Source organism: Mastacembelus armatus, chromosome 5 (genome assembly GCF_900324485.2).
Source record: "Mastacembelus armatus chromosome 5, fMasArm1.2, whole genome shotgun sequence".
In the NCBI taxonomy this organism is placed as follows: domain Eukaryota; kingdom Metazoa; phylum Chordata; class Actinopteri; order Synbranchiformes; family Mastacembelidae; genus Mastacembelus; species Mastacembelus armatus.
In genome coordinates this window covers 26,113,005-26,126,892 of record NC_046637.1, presented here as the reverse complement: position 1 = coordinate 26,126,892, position 13,888 = coordinate 26,113,005, and the positions used below count along the sequence as shown (strand labels likewise).

Below are 13,888 nucleotides of genomic sequence, written 5' to 3'. Positions count from 1 at the left end.
CATCTAGCTATAAAAATTACCTCTTGAACTATTTAATGATCTATTTATTCAACCTATATGGAAAGAAGATATAACTTGAAACCAAAAGTAGGATATTTTTTTATTATTATGAAAGAAAACTCTCTCTTGGGTAGTGTAGGACACTTCACTGGGTCTTAGGATTGCCAGAGTGCATTTGGGGGCCTTCCAGATTCACCACTGGTCCACCTGATTAACATTTGTGGCCCTTTGGCATATCCATCCATCCCCTTATCCATACCCACTTATTCCTAACCAGGGTCACAGGGATCTTCTGTAGCCGATCCCTGCTCTCTTTGGGAAGACGACAGGTCACCAGTTGGTGTAACATTGGTGTGAAATTAAGCATGAAGATTCAATACACTCCAGGTATCCATAAGGGTGTTACTTAGGTCTGATCACAAGACAAAATGGCCCATGAGAGGATTTTTTTGCAGCTGAAATATGTGACTCGCAATAAGACAAATGCAAAATGAAAAGAAATTAACACGCCACAACCGTTCAGATGGTAGTGATTTATTTATTGTTGCTCCTATCAGTGGTGTCCACAACTAAACCACACAGAGCATTCAAGCTGCTATACTTTGAAATCTCAGTCAGATTTATGGAAGCACACACTTCACATGAAAAGCTGTAACAGAACAACTTCTGAAGGCAAACGTTTCACTGCAATTTGTGCTTAGAAATGTCAAACCACCCTTTCCCCTACTAATTTAATCTAAATGATACACAGAATGAGATGCTCACAAAATGCAATTAAAATTTTATAAAATATTTGCATAAGTCTAAGAACTATACCCCACTGTGAAATGTAAACTTTTATGTCAGAGTGCAAATAGTTCAAAGCCATTTTAGGATAAAACAGCAGGTATTAGTAGGGAAAAATACAATTAGGAAAAGGGGAATATATCTAAGGCTGAGGTAAACAATGCACCATTTAGAAAAAAACCTTGATCTTCAAAAAGAGATGGACTGGCATCTTTGGACCAATTTATTTAACAACTGAAACTTATGGAAAAAAGATCTCTCCCAATTTTTCCTATATAAATTATCTTCATTATGTGACATATTTATTAGGAGCAGATTTAGTGAATGTCAAATACTTGACAACTGTATAAGGAAAGAGAAAACATGCAGAAAAACTGATTTGAATTTCTAGTGTTTCACCAAAGTTAATTGATTTTGATAATTCATTATTGTAAAATAATACTGGTTGGTTTCTATTTCTCAAACGTGATGGACATGCTGCTGTAATGGATCTCACATCAGTGTAAATTAAATAGATTGAATTTCCAATCGAATTTCCAAGTGCTTATCAAAAAAATGAAAATTGAAGACATCACCTTGGTGTTTTAGAACATACTATCTCCGCCATTAATTTAAAAAAATAATTCATCCTAATCAATTCTAATTTTTATTTATAGACCTCATGAAACGTCATGTTTGAGCTTGAAGCTCAAAATCTGAAAGATCAATTGTCTGTTCTTATGTACACAAATATTTATTCGGTTGACCTTTTATTTATTTACTTTATACTCTGGCTCATCTAAATGAATAATAATTCTGTTATATTTCATACTTGTAATATAATGTAGCTCAAAATGTGCTTTTAATTGCACCTACAGTGCAGTACAGTACACACTGACCTGAGGTTAATTCTCCATAACTGGGGATTTTCAAGATATTAAAAGTTTAAAACTTTAAGAACTACTGTATATAAACACTAGATACAATAAACTATATCTATATTAAAGCTCTACACATGCTTGTGACAGTTATTTGTACTAAACCTAAATGTAAATCATGATAATATTACAGTGAAAGGCTATTTGTATGAGTGTAGTCTGGACAGGATAAGAAAATAGTGTTATTAATTGCATAAAACGTATACAGCACCTGTCAGATATTTTAAAGTAGGTAAATTTAGAAGCATTATTTTGCTGACGCACACACACATACATAAATCAAACACAGTCATCTGAGTATTCTTGCATTTGTAGCAGCAGAGGAAAAATTTCTGAAGATTTCAGGCTTTGGTGATTCAAGAGAGCCATGATATTTAGCAAATACTGACAGTGGACAGTGTTCAAGTGGAGACACTTGTGCAGTGTGCTCATGTTACAACTTCGATTCATCTAATGGTTAGTACTTCATTAAATTAACATATGTACTAAAATAAGTTCTTGTAAGTGGATAATGCAAGAGGTCAGCTAAAGTTAGTTATGTGTAAGACTAGATTCTAGAGAAGCAATTGATGCTACTAGTGCATGAGCAACTGCATATGACATGTATAAATGTCATGACACATGCAAAAAGAAGCTTGACCACGCTTGTTCATGGAGATATGCATATATGCATGTGTGATATTTGCATGGAACCTTTGAGACAAACAAAGGCCGTGCAGACCAATAGCGCTAGAGTGGTCCTTAACTCAGGCGTGACACAGATTTCCACTGGACCCGCACGTGGAAGCAATGCAGTTTTTTAGGATGGGGTTGAAGTGAGAGGCCGGACCACTGGCAGCCTCTCTGGGAGAAAAAGGCTTCATAGTGGAGAGGATCAGGGCCAGGCAGTCTGCCACGTTTTTGTTCGGGGCACAGGCCAGAGCTGGTGTGTGGCCTGCCGAGGGTTACCAGGCAGACATATCCTTATCTGTTCTTACATTACATTTTTTGACAAAAAAGCAGCTACATTAAAACTGCAACATACACATAAATATTCCTGCTTACCTTCTTGATCTACAGCCATGACTGCTGCACCTCTGCTCAGTAACACCTGCACTACAGTTGCCAGGCCTTTCCTTGCTGCAATGTGAAGGGGCCTTCAAGAAAATGAAAAATGAGTGTGAGTCAATTTTACATATTTCAAAAATTACATAATCATAAAATCTTATGATGCTACTCTCTACACATTATTAGCTTTTTGTCATAATGTTCTGACTTTATTTGCAAAATCCCTGTCAAACCTATTGTTTTTACAGGTCACATTTGAATGGAATATTTCATAGTAACTTGACCTCTTTAGTCTAAATGGATTGCATCATATTTCTGTCATATTAACTTTGGGTAATTCACCAACATACACACTAGATGTCACTGAAATATCTTCTTTAATGAACAGTACTGAAGTATTTCATAATTCATGCTGGTTCAGCATGCATGTATAGTGGTCAGTGCTCGAATACAACTCACATTTGGAGAGCACTGTTTGTTGCATTTATGAGAGAAGAGTCGCTGATCTCTCCCAGGATCAATAGGGCACACATCTCATGACCCTGCAGAATAAAACCATTTTAAATAAAGGACAAAATGCTTAAAATATAAAAATCCTTCAAAATGTAATAAAAAAATAATCAAATCTTTCCTTTAAATTGTAATTACTTTGTTACAGCACCATATCATTACATTTTTCCTGTTATGGCCCACTGCAGAATTTAATTAACCAATATGACAAATTTTATGATATGAGTAAAATAACAATATTCATTTTGAAAACAAGACTGATTGCCTGATCTTATCACATTTAGGTTAGGTTATCATCATATCTGACAGTTGAAACATCTGTTTCTAAACACATGCAAAAGTGCATAAAGTACATGCAGGTTTCTGTGTGTGTGACCTTGCTGCAGGCTAAGTGCAGGGCTGTGTTATTACTGACATCCACCAGGGTCAGGTCAGGCTTTGCTTTGTGCAGCAAGAACTCTGAAATGCAGAACACAAGACACCTTTCACAACCATCACAGGTATCTGTGTTTTTACCTGGCGTTTTCATGCGCAACAGGGAAAAGATTTATATAGTGTATTACTAATAATAAACATTAGTGAGGACTGTGAGGGTCTGAACCATAGTACACGTGCGAAAATAAGTAAGAGTTATCCCAGTGTCTGTTAAATCACCATGTATGATTTGGCACTTGAGAAGAAGTAATTGTCACAACAAAATTAAAGTTGTCAAATATGACAGGAACACAGTCAGGCGTAAACATGGGGAGGATGGATGAAAGAGGAGTGTAAGGATCACTTTCAGAAATGTCACATAGTTGTGTTTTTCTTGACCTGATAGTTGTCTTTATATGTTTTAAGATCTCAGGATTACTTAGCTAACTTGTACATTCTAGTAGACTGACCTCAGGCATTTTAATCACGTACCAACAGCCGTGGTCTGTCCACAGTCAGCAGCAACCATCAGAGCAGAGCACCCACAGTGATCCACAGCATTGACCTCTGCTCCCTGGGCCAGGAGCAGCTGGAGCCCAGCAACATTTCCTGAATAAGCAGCTGCGTGCAGCGGGGTCCTGCACTTACAGAAAATAAAATAGAGGAGGAACAGACAATTTAAAAATAAAGACAGCTTTAAATAACATTATTTGTTTTTGCATCTTATCATATAGAATTTGTATTATATCAAAACCACCAATATTGAATTTTGAAATTGTACAAAAGAAAACTTGTGTACAATGTATATAGAACTTAAAGATATATATGACTTAGCTTTAAATGTATGCAATATATTTACTTATTTATTTAAACCTACCAATTTTGTTGGCTTTGTAACAATTCTGTCACCTTACACAACTTCTAAATTTACATCTGTGGACTAATGTTGCCAAAAACAGTAAGAGCCTGTTTGAGCTCATGCCACCTACAAACAAGCAGTATGCCAGGCCGTGTTTGCGCCACTCAAAGAACTACAGTGATCTCATCTGAACACAATCTGACTTTAATAGGTGAAATGTTAGTGACATGCTTGCCTTGACACAAGAAATCCCTTTGACTTCTTTACTGTCTTCCTGCAGTGGATATTATTACACTACACAGCCAGTTTTCTACAAGGAAATGAAGTGACAGATGCAGCCTCTAAATCACATTACACTGATGCAGTGGAGCTGGAAAAAATACAGTCAAAGAAGATTTATGGGATGTCCACAGCAATAGATGTCGTGCAGAGAGTGTTAATTCATGCTGTTAATTGGAGTATTTTTGCCCGGAGAGATGAATGAAAAGGATCCGAGACAAAAATCACAACTCGGCTCAGAGCAAAACCCACCTTCCTTTGGCATCACTGACGATTACCATTCGACAGCCAACAGTCTTCACCAGAAGTCCAGCAACTACATCATGTCCATTAACTCTGCAGAGAAAATAGCAGTATTTTTTTCAATGTCTAAAAAAAAAAAACTAACTATATATGGGAATTTACGTTAGTTATGGCACTTACAGAGCACAGTGCAACGGGGTGAACAGATTTCCTTCCTGGTTGCAGAAATGTTTATTTTCAAGTAAAATATGTAAACATCCTACATGCCCTGTAGAAGACAAAAACAAACACAAAAAATCTTGGTAAAATTAAGGTAGTAATGTATCCCACCATGGACATGTTCAGCAATAGGTTTACACAGAGACTTTACTGCTCTAAAAAATGTCCATTTATCAAGTTTTTCTCACGTGGAAATTTTGTTTGTATTCATGTCCATATTTAGTTTGTTAAACACTGAACCACTCTTTATGATATATGGTGTATTAAGTAAATTTTTGCCCTGTCTCACCATGGTAGGCAGCCCAGTGGATGGGTGTGTAGCCTCTGTGGTCCAACATGGAGTCCAGAGGGTCAGCTTTCAGAGCAGCCTTTAGCAAAATGCGTAGCAGCTCTGTGTGGCCACAGGAGGCTGCAAAGTGCAGCGGGGTCCTTCCCTGAGTGTCTCTACACAATGCAGATGCTCCATGTTCCAACAGAGCAGATACACAGTCCTCACTGCCCAGCATGGCCTAAAGAGAGTAGACAGAATATGAGCTGTAGTAGCTGAAGAAAAACATCAGTGACATCACAGGCCACAGGCCACATGGAAAAAACATTTCCATATTTATATAACTATAAAGTGGAGGGACACGCCCGGGCACAGGCACAGCAAATATACTTACAGCTCTGTGTAATGCAGTAAAGCCCTTTTTATCTGCAGCATCAGCCTTTGCTCCTTTTTCCAAAAGGATGTGGACACAGTCTGTGTGACGTCCCAGAGCTGCCAGCATTAGAGCCGTCCTACAGTTGACAAACAGACTCAATTTACTGCTGTGAAGTTAGTCTGATCATGGCAAAATGGTCCTGGGTTAATATATCAGCTTGACTGCCATCCTTCTAAAACCTAAGGATGTCCAACTCAATAAATATTAAGTGACTCACTGTCCTTGTATGTCAGGACTGTCAATGATGTTGGCACTTTGTTCCCTGTTGACCAGGAGAAGCAAACAGTCCACCTGGCCCTCAGCAGCTGCACAGGGGAAAAAAAAAAAAAAAAAGAGTAAGATGAAAACACACACAAATATTAATTTTACAATATTAGTAAAAACAAGATTACAATACACACACACACCTGCAGCATGGAGAGCTGTCCACTTGCGCCTGTGCTCTTTCAGTGTGCAGGAGGCTTGATGTTTCAACAGCACCTCCACACAGGAGACAAAACCTCTCTGTGCAGCCAGGTGGAGGGCGGTTCGGCCTTGAATGTCACGCACATCCAGACTCACTAATGTCTCACAGAGCAAACGCAGGGCCTCACAGTGGCCATAGTATGCCTAATGTGGTGGAAAACATATGAACCACATAGTGAAAGCCATGTACAGCACGTGTGTACATTTTCCAAGTGTGTTTATGTACATCAGATGTCAAAAGAAGAGTGGTCTTTGAGTGGTGTTTGTACTACTCACAGCTAAGTGCAAAGGACTGACTGGGATATTACTTTCAACTTCTTCCAAACAGTTAAACGAAATCTCCAGGAGCTGCAAGAGTCAGAAGTTTAGTATCCAATCGCTGACCAAACATTTAAATCCAAAGATATCACTGACCAGTTCCAGGTGCTGTTTGTTCCCATAAGCTGCTGCATAGTGCACAGCGCTGAAGCCCTTACAGTTCTTCAGAGTTGGGTTCGCCCCGTTGTCAAGCAAATAGTCCAAACACCTGAACACAGAGTCCAAGAGCATTAGGAATCCTGCCTGGGTTTTATTCTCTAACCACGAGAATAAATGAAAGAACTTATTATATATTTATATTTTTTATTGTAAAGCTTAATTTGACACAACAAAATGTTTCCTTTAAATGTGTTGTTACTGTATGTTGTGGTTGTGTTTATATATTTTGTATTTGATTTTAAATATCGAGATTATCAAAGAAAAAAAAATTTCATATCGATCTTTTTTCAAATCTAACAAATTTCACTTTTGCATCTGACAGTAGCACAGTAGCACAGTACTACCTGCAATTTTGACTTTTGTAATCTCTGATTTTATTAATTACTACTTTGAAAATATTTTCCAAAATCAAAGTTTCACACTAGCACACCATTGAAAAAGATTTTCACATTGTACCATAACACTAGAAGCGATAAACTGTGATAATGTCCTTAAAATGTGCTTTTACACCATTCAGTTCTTAAAATGATTTCTAGAGATCTTCTTTTGCATGCAGAAAGACAAGCTTATGTATTCTGTACATAGACCGCATCTACTGCATTAAGATAAATGCTCATCCAGTTTATGTTTGACAATAGATTTAATATTGCAATACTTGACTCACATAGAAGCCTCTTGTTCCTTCTCTACACTGTAGTCAAGCTCAGAGTCTGTGACTCCTCTGTGGAAAGAAAGACTGACACTTTTAAAACTGAATGAAGGTAAGACTGTGAAAAAAAACCCTCTACAGAATGCCCTCTGTTATTTCCAAGTGATGTTAGTAAAAAGCTTAAATTTGAGTGCCCTCTCACCCAAAGAAGGTGTCTGAAGCAGCAGCATAGTGCAAAGGACTGCAGCCTGTCAGATCCAAATCACTGATTTCAGCTCCAGCTTTCACCAGGGAGATTGTACATTGTCTGTTCCCTTTGGCTGCAGCATAGTGCAAAGGAGACCTGTGAGGTGCAACAGAGGACATCTGTCACATCAGGAGACACACAAGCAAAATTCACCTCTTAGCCCCAGCTATTCAGTGCTGCTTACCTTCCCAAATTATCCTTTACATGCAGGTCAGCACCACTGTTTAACAGCAAGTTGAGACAATCAACATTTCTGCCAAAAAAAACAGAAGGAACAGTAAGAGGTAAAGTTGCTAAATGCCCCTGACTAGGGAAACAAATACACATTGTTAGAATAATATCAGCAGTGTTTACCTATATGACAGACTTCAAGTAACACTGCTGGTGAATATAATATATAATACTTTCATTTTTTATGATAAAAAACAATAGTGTGTCTATCATTGATGTTTTCCCATTCAGTGTTAAATTACATTAACTGTTTCATCAGTTGTCCAAAATAAGCAATAACTTTAGAAATGACAAAATGACAAGTAGTACAACAGCAGTTAAGTAAAACTTTAAACTATACAATGATTTACAATGATTCAAAATCAATAACAATTATGGTGAAAGATAAAAATATATAAAAATCCAAAGACTTATTGACAGTATTTAGACCTGAAAATCCAAAATAAACAAATGCATATAGACCTTTCAATCATGTAGCCTTTAAAAAGTTATAAATATAACTGTGCCTGTTCATTCACTTACCCTCCAGAAGCAGCTGCGTGCAGGCAGGTCCTCCCATGGTCGTCTGTGATGTTGATATCGAACCCAACTGACGACATAATGTTGTAAAACTGGCCTGAAAGACAACAGTAACACTGTTAAGAGGAAACATTGACTGGTCTCAATAAATAAATACAACAAGGAAGAGAATAAATCAGAGCAGAGCTTTATAACTCAAATAGATTCTCACCATTAAACAGTAGCTTTCGACAACAATCTGGAAATCCATACAGGGCTGCCAAATGTAGTGGGAGCATCCCATGAATCCCCTGTCTACATCAGGGAATAGTGTAAAGTCAAACAGATTTTTCTTAATAGTTTTAAACTTTTTTCTACAAAGTTTTTTTGGCTTGCATGTGTAGGTGTATTAATATCACTGTAATATTAGGCTTGCCATTTGCGGATCACCTGTAATAACCAAGTAATAACAATACTGTAATAACTCCAGTAATGTACTGTAATAACACCATTGTCAAACAATCTCAGGTGGATAAACGTACTTGGCCTTGTCAGCCCCATTTGTCAGCAGAGTGCTGATCAGCAGCTCCTGACCATATCTGGCAGCAACATGAAGAGGAGTGTTTCCATGCATATCAACACAGTCAATCTCGCCGCCTGTGGAGAAAGGCAGTAAGAAACATGGTGTTCATATGATTTCAGATGAGGACAAGATCTGACCTTTTAAGCCTTTGAGAGGAGAATTTCCATATTTCAAAATAAGTTATGTGTTACAACAGGAAGATGTGTAAATATTTTTTGCAACTTTGGTTACCATTTTGGATGAGAATCTGGGAGCCTGTGAAGCGTCCGTGCATAGTAGCCAAATGCAAAGGGCTCTGTCCTTCTTTATTCTGAAAAAATTTAAAAGACATCTTTAATTTAAAAGAATGGCCACATTGCTGATCATAAATTCTACATTTATCCCACTAACAAACGACAGTGATCCAATGACACAATCGTTTAATCTTCAGTTTCTTCTTTTCAAATCCACTCAGCTCCCAGCTCTACCTGCATGTTGACATCAGCTCCGTTGTTAATTAGCAGCTCGAGACACAGCACCCCACTGGAGGAAGCGGCAGCCAGATGCAGTGGTGTGTTTCCATGGTAGTTGGGCTGATTGATGTTTGCGCCGCAGTTCACCAGCTCGTTGGCCACCGTGTCCTGCCCTGTGTGACAGGCCATGTGGAGTGCAGTGTTTCCAAAAACGTTGGGTTCATCAGTCTGAGAGTCAGAGAAGAAAAACACTTGATGAGCGTGAAATTAAACATATCTGGTGATCTCACAGCACTAATGCCCTATTCAGCTTCATAAAAACACCGGGTGATGTCAGTGGACAGCTGACTTTGCTGATAATACCTAGAGGCATCTTAAAGAAAAATCAAAAAGGAGTCTGGTTTAAATTTTGTTCTTCAAAGAGAGAAAAAGGTTCTCCATGTGCATAATTACCCTCCAAAGGCATCTGGAAGCTTATGAAGTGGCTATAAAGTACGTGTACATAGGACATTACATTATGGATGCCTAAGTGTTACTTCAAACCATATGTAACTAAAGACAGCTTTGTTTTGGGTAGTATAACTGAACAGGATCCTTCCACATATCTTACTTCTGACTGTAAAGCAAAGGCATATTCTTACAAATACACTACAAACATTATCCATCAAAATAATGCCCATAAAAATATTTTCATGAACAAAATGCAGAGTAAATTAAACAATTGGTAGCTAGAATATTTCTGTGCTATGAAAAATTATTTAAGTAATTTTATAGTGATGTGACCAACCACCTTACCTCCACTCCCAGGCTCAACAGATACTTGACCACATCTAACTGTCCAGTGGCGGATGCAGCATGGATTGGAGTGTAACCACATTTGTCCTTACACATCACATCTGCACTATGACACACGAGCAGCTTCACAATCTCCAAATGCCCTGTATGAAGAACTTAACTTTTACTACAATGATCTGTGTACCACGCACATCACAGCACACCACATTCACTCATTAGCTTATGGGCTGCACATTGAAGCACAGTTAGTGCACGGTATAGTGTTTTATGAAAAACTTGGTTTACATTGGTCTACTTTAAATTCATGTGGGGGATCCCTTTTGAATAAAATGTGACAACATACTTGCATCTCTGAGGGGAGACCACTTACCAAGGTAAGCTGCCCAGTGGATTGCCTGCTTTTCCTTCTTGTCCTTGGCATGTGCATTGGCACCTTTGTTCAGGAGCAAGTTCACCATCTGCAGTAACATAATACTTGAGATAACCAGTGTGTCTATGAATTCATTTAAAACTATAATCCAGTGGATAACATTGTTTTGTTTTGACAACAGTTTAACAAACCTACTGGAACATTTATTTTGATTTGGCTTTTGTTATTTTTTTGGTTACACCGAATGTGAAGCTTGATTAATATACAGGCATTCTAAAACAAATGCATTTTGTCCAAAATGCAACAACTTCCAGAAACTGTCCCACAGTCATTCATTTCCATAAAGCAAATCTTTACTTTCAAAACTTGTTTATTTTAAAAATGACTATCAATTACAAAGTAATAAACAATTATATCAGACAGAAGACTACTATCAGCTTTAGAGTTTACCTTTCCATGGCCACTGTGCGATGCATGATGTAGTGGTGTCCTTCCTGACCTGTCTGTAACATCCAGGCTGCAGACATGTGGTATCAGAGCTTCAGCACAGCCTGTAGCCCAGTTTGCAGCTGCCATGTGCAAAGGTGTATGCCAGAACTTATCCCGTGCGTTGACCTCTGCTCTGTGCTTTAGTAGCAGCTCCACAGCCCTCTTAAGAAAAAGCACAAAAGTCAAACATTATCAGATTGTGACTAGGACATAAGAAACAATAAGAAATATTTTAGGTTCCTCATCATCTTTTTAAAAATAGGAACATACTTCATTTCGGGAGGCAGCTGCTCGATGTAATGGCGTCAGCAAACCCTGGTCCTTAGCGTTGACATTTGCATCTGCAACAAAGTGCAAAGGCAAAAACAGGCTTTATTACTGTTTGGTTCTGAATTTTCGTTATGTTCTTAAGTGTGTTATTACTTCATTACATTAATGTAAAAACTTAGTCAGAAAATATATACAAACATAATAGGCTTCTTATATACTAGACAGTTTTCTACCTGAAGTGATAAGTAGGTCCATAATGTGGACATCACCCAAATAAGCAGCAGCATGAAGTGGTGTGCTTTGTTCTTGGTCCTGGGAGAAAAAGAAATCAATAAATAAAAATGAAGCAGTATCTTGCTCTACAGTTAATTCTGTATGAAGCATTGTATTTAACTGAAATATTGTGTTTAAATGTGATCAGAAAATTTGCTTAGCAAACCACCAGTAAATTAAATAATTTGTACCAGCTCAATGCTGAATACTGCTTAAAAATTGACCCAAAATTAAATACAATATATATATGATTGACGAGATGTTACCAGTGAATTGACATCTTCATTGTGGCTCAACAAAAATGTCACTTCTTCTGCATTTCGGCTGAATATCGCCTGGACCAACGGAGACTGAAAGATGTGACACAACAGGAAAGACTCAGAACAACCACAGTTAAACTCGATTTGTTACATCTGTTTTGTCAGCAAAATACACAGATGCAGTAATAATTTCAGCTTTCATCAGCAAACCTCATGAAACCTCCGGGAATCGTTCATGACCTTTATAGAACATTTAGATTTAGATTTCTGAGTTTTTCTGAAATAAAGTCAACCATCCAACTTATTTGTTTTATAGCATTTATATACCAGGGACTCCAACTACCCCATTGACAGGTTATAGGCGCATTACAAAACTGAAACATCAAATCTCTCCAGCAAGTCTATTTTTGCACCGTAACGTTAAGAGATGTGTGACCCGGTAAACCAGCTGTGTAACGTTAGCAAACGTTACTCGACAACTAGCCAGCTGTTCGCAGTACTGGCGTGGAGTAGTGTTATACAAAAACGAGTTTTTCGCCAAATTACCTGGTCCTGGATATTTCTAAGCTCCATGTCCCAGTTACTCTGGAAACTCCTTCATTGAGACTCACTGTAAATTTGACTCCATGTCACTGTAACAGCTAGTTAGCCTAGCTTTAGCTTAGCTAGCTGTTGTGGTCTGTGACGTAGGCAACTGTTCTTCTTCTTCTTCGCATGAATGACAAACTACAACCACGCCACCAGCTGTTATTTTTCGGTATTGTATAGTTTTGTTCAATTCAGTTTAGTTCAACTTTATTTTTTATCTGGTCCAATAACCAAGATAAAAAACAGACACATAATCTCACAATCCAATATTCAAATAAACTTACTAAGAAGACTACAGTACCAGTGTTTCCACAACTTTGACTGGAAACATATTGCACTGAACCTAACATTAGTCTGACTCATTTAACTTACAGATAAATGTAAACATGAGGTTTCTAATAGAGCTTGCAAGGTGTTTGTTCTTGCTGTCACAAACATTTCACTTGCACTAGTCCATCTAGGTTTCCTTAATAGCATCTGCAGAGCATCGTTGTATGCCACCTGTAACCTCTGTAAACTGGATTTTCATAATAATATTAATAATATTATTATTAATAATAACAATAATAATGTTATTATTTTCCTTTAGGTGCCATTTGCTACCATGCTTTAACTTTCTGTTTTACTTCTTAAAATAGGTCGTTCTACATGACTTGATTTTAATTCCTGTTTAACAGATTGAGGTACTATTTAATATCCTTGAACACCTGTATGGACTGCTCCTCTTAAAAGCTGCACATATATTTCAAAAAGAATACCCTTTCAACAACCTTGGGGAGGCATGTTTAAGGTGACTGGAGAGAAGTTGCATGAGTTTGATTTCCTCAAGCCATTGTAAAACGAATCAAATAGTCATCATCACTATATAATTTGTATTTCTCCTTTTAACTCTCCTTTTCAGTTTCCACTGAGGAACATTAAACTCTACAACTTATTTTACCATTACCTAGCTTTTGGTATCCAGAAAATATAGTGTATAGTGTATATTCAGAACTATGTAAAATCACTATACACTATACAATTACTGAATTAAAAGTGAAGATAAGTAAAAGTACAGTAGTATTCCCATTAAAACATTCTTAAAGTAATGAAAGTACATTTAAAAAAGCGTCAACGCCAAAGAGGCTCGGAAAGACTGGTTTAAAATTAAAAGTGTGTTGTGTATTGCTCATACTTAGCACGTACAGTCTTGTTTCAGATTAATGCAGTGGGGTAAAGATCACATTAGGTTTTCTGACTGTAGTTTAGTAAAAATGTCAAGGA

The 13,888-nt window shown here is 37.5% G+C and overlaps 1 protein-coding gene across 4 annotated transcripts; it reads right to left on the bottom strand.

The window, feature by feature from the left end:
• Positions 1 to 518: 518 nt before the first annotated feature.
• On the bottom strand, positions 519 to 13,865 carry ankrd52b (ankyrin repeat domain 52b). Of its 4 annotated transcripts, none has more exons than XM_026307166.1 (28): positions 13,811 to 13,865; positions 12,044 to 12,127; positions 11,738 to 11,816; positions 11,505 to 11,575; positions 11,196 to 11,396; positions 10,746 to 10,833; positions 10,376 to 10,518; positions 9,596 to 9,808; positions 9,360 to 9,438; positions 9,088 to 9,202; positions 8,778 to 8,860; positions 8,570 to 8,663; positions 8,001 to 8,069; positions 7,772 to 7,912; positions 7,585 to 7,641; positions 6,858 to 6,969; positions 6,720 to 6,791; positions 6,386 to 6,587; positions 6,196 to 6,283; positions 5,937 to 6,054; positions 5,564 to 5,783; positions 5,236 to 5,323; positions 5,065 to 5,148; positions 4,167 to 4,312; positions 3,637 to 3,719; positions 3,210 to 3,292; positions 2,748 to 2,839; positions 519 to 2,637 (listed from the first exon to the last, which is right to left on the bottom strand). In XM_026307166.1, exons 3-28 carry the CDS (start codon positions 11,757 to 11,759, stop codon positions 2,450 to 2,452), a joined length of 2,952 nt encoding a protein of 983 aa, XP_026162951.1. In that variant the 5' UTR covers positions 11,760 to 11,816; positions 12,044 to 12,127; positions 13,811 to 13,865; the 3' UTR covers positions 519 to 2,449. The 4 variants fall into 4 exon arrangements, 2 of the variants coding, with proteins under 2 accessions (XP_026162951.1, XP_026162949.1); XM_026307164.1 differs by lacking the exon at positions 13,811 to 13,865 and adding an exon at positions 12,584 to 12,737; XR_003295704.1 differs by lacking the exons at positions 519 to 2,637; positions 2,748 to 2,839; positions 13,811 to 13,865 and adding an exon at positions 12,584 to 12,737 and having other exon boundaries at positions 3,239 to 3,292; positions 4,145 to 4,312.
• Between the last annotated feature and the right edge of the window lie 23 nt (positions 13,866 to 13,888).

Excerpts from the sequence above, each read along its gene's own strand:
- ankrd52b (XM_026307164.1), bottom strand. The coding sequence starts at position 12,610 with ATGGAGCTTAGAAATATCCAGGACCAG. Across the intron at positions 11,397-11,504 it reads CAGCTGCCTCCCGAAATGAA|AGGGCTGTGGAGCTGCTACT; the intron begins GTATGTTCCTAT and ends CTTTTTCTTAAG. Across the intron at positions 10,834-11,195 it reads CGCACAGTGGCCATGGAAAG|ATGGTGAACTTGCTCCTGAA; the intron begins GTAAACTCTAAA and ends ATGTTACTGCAG.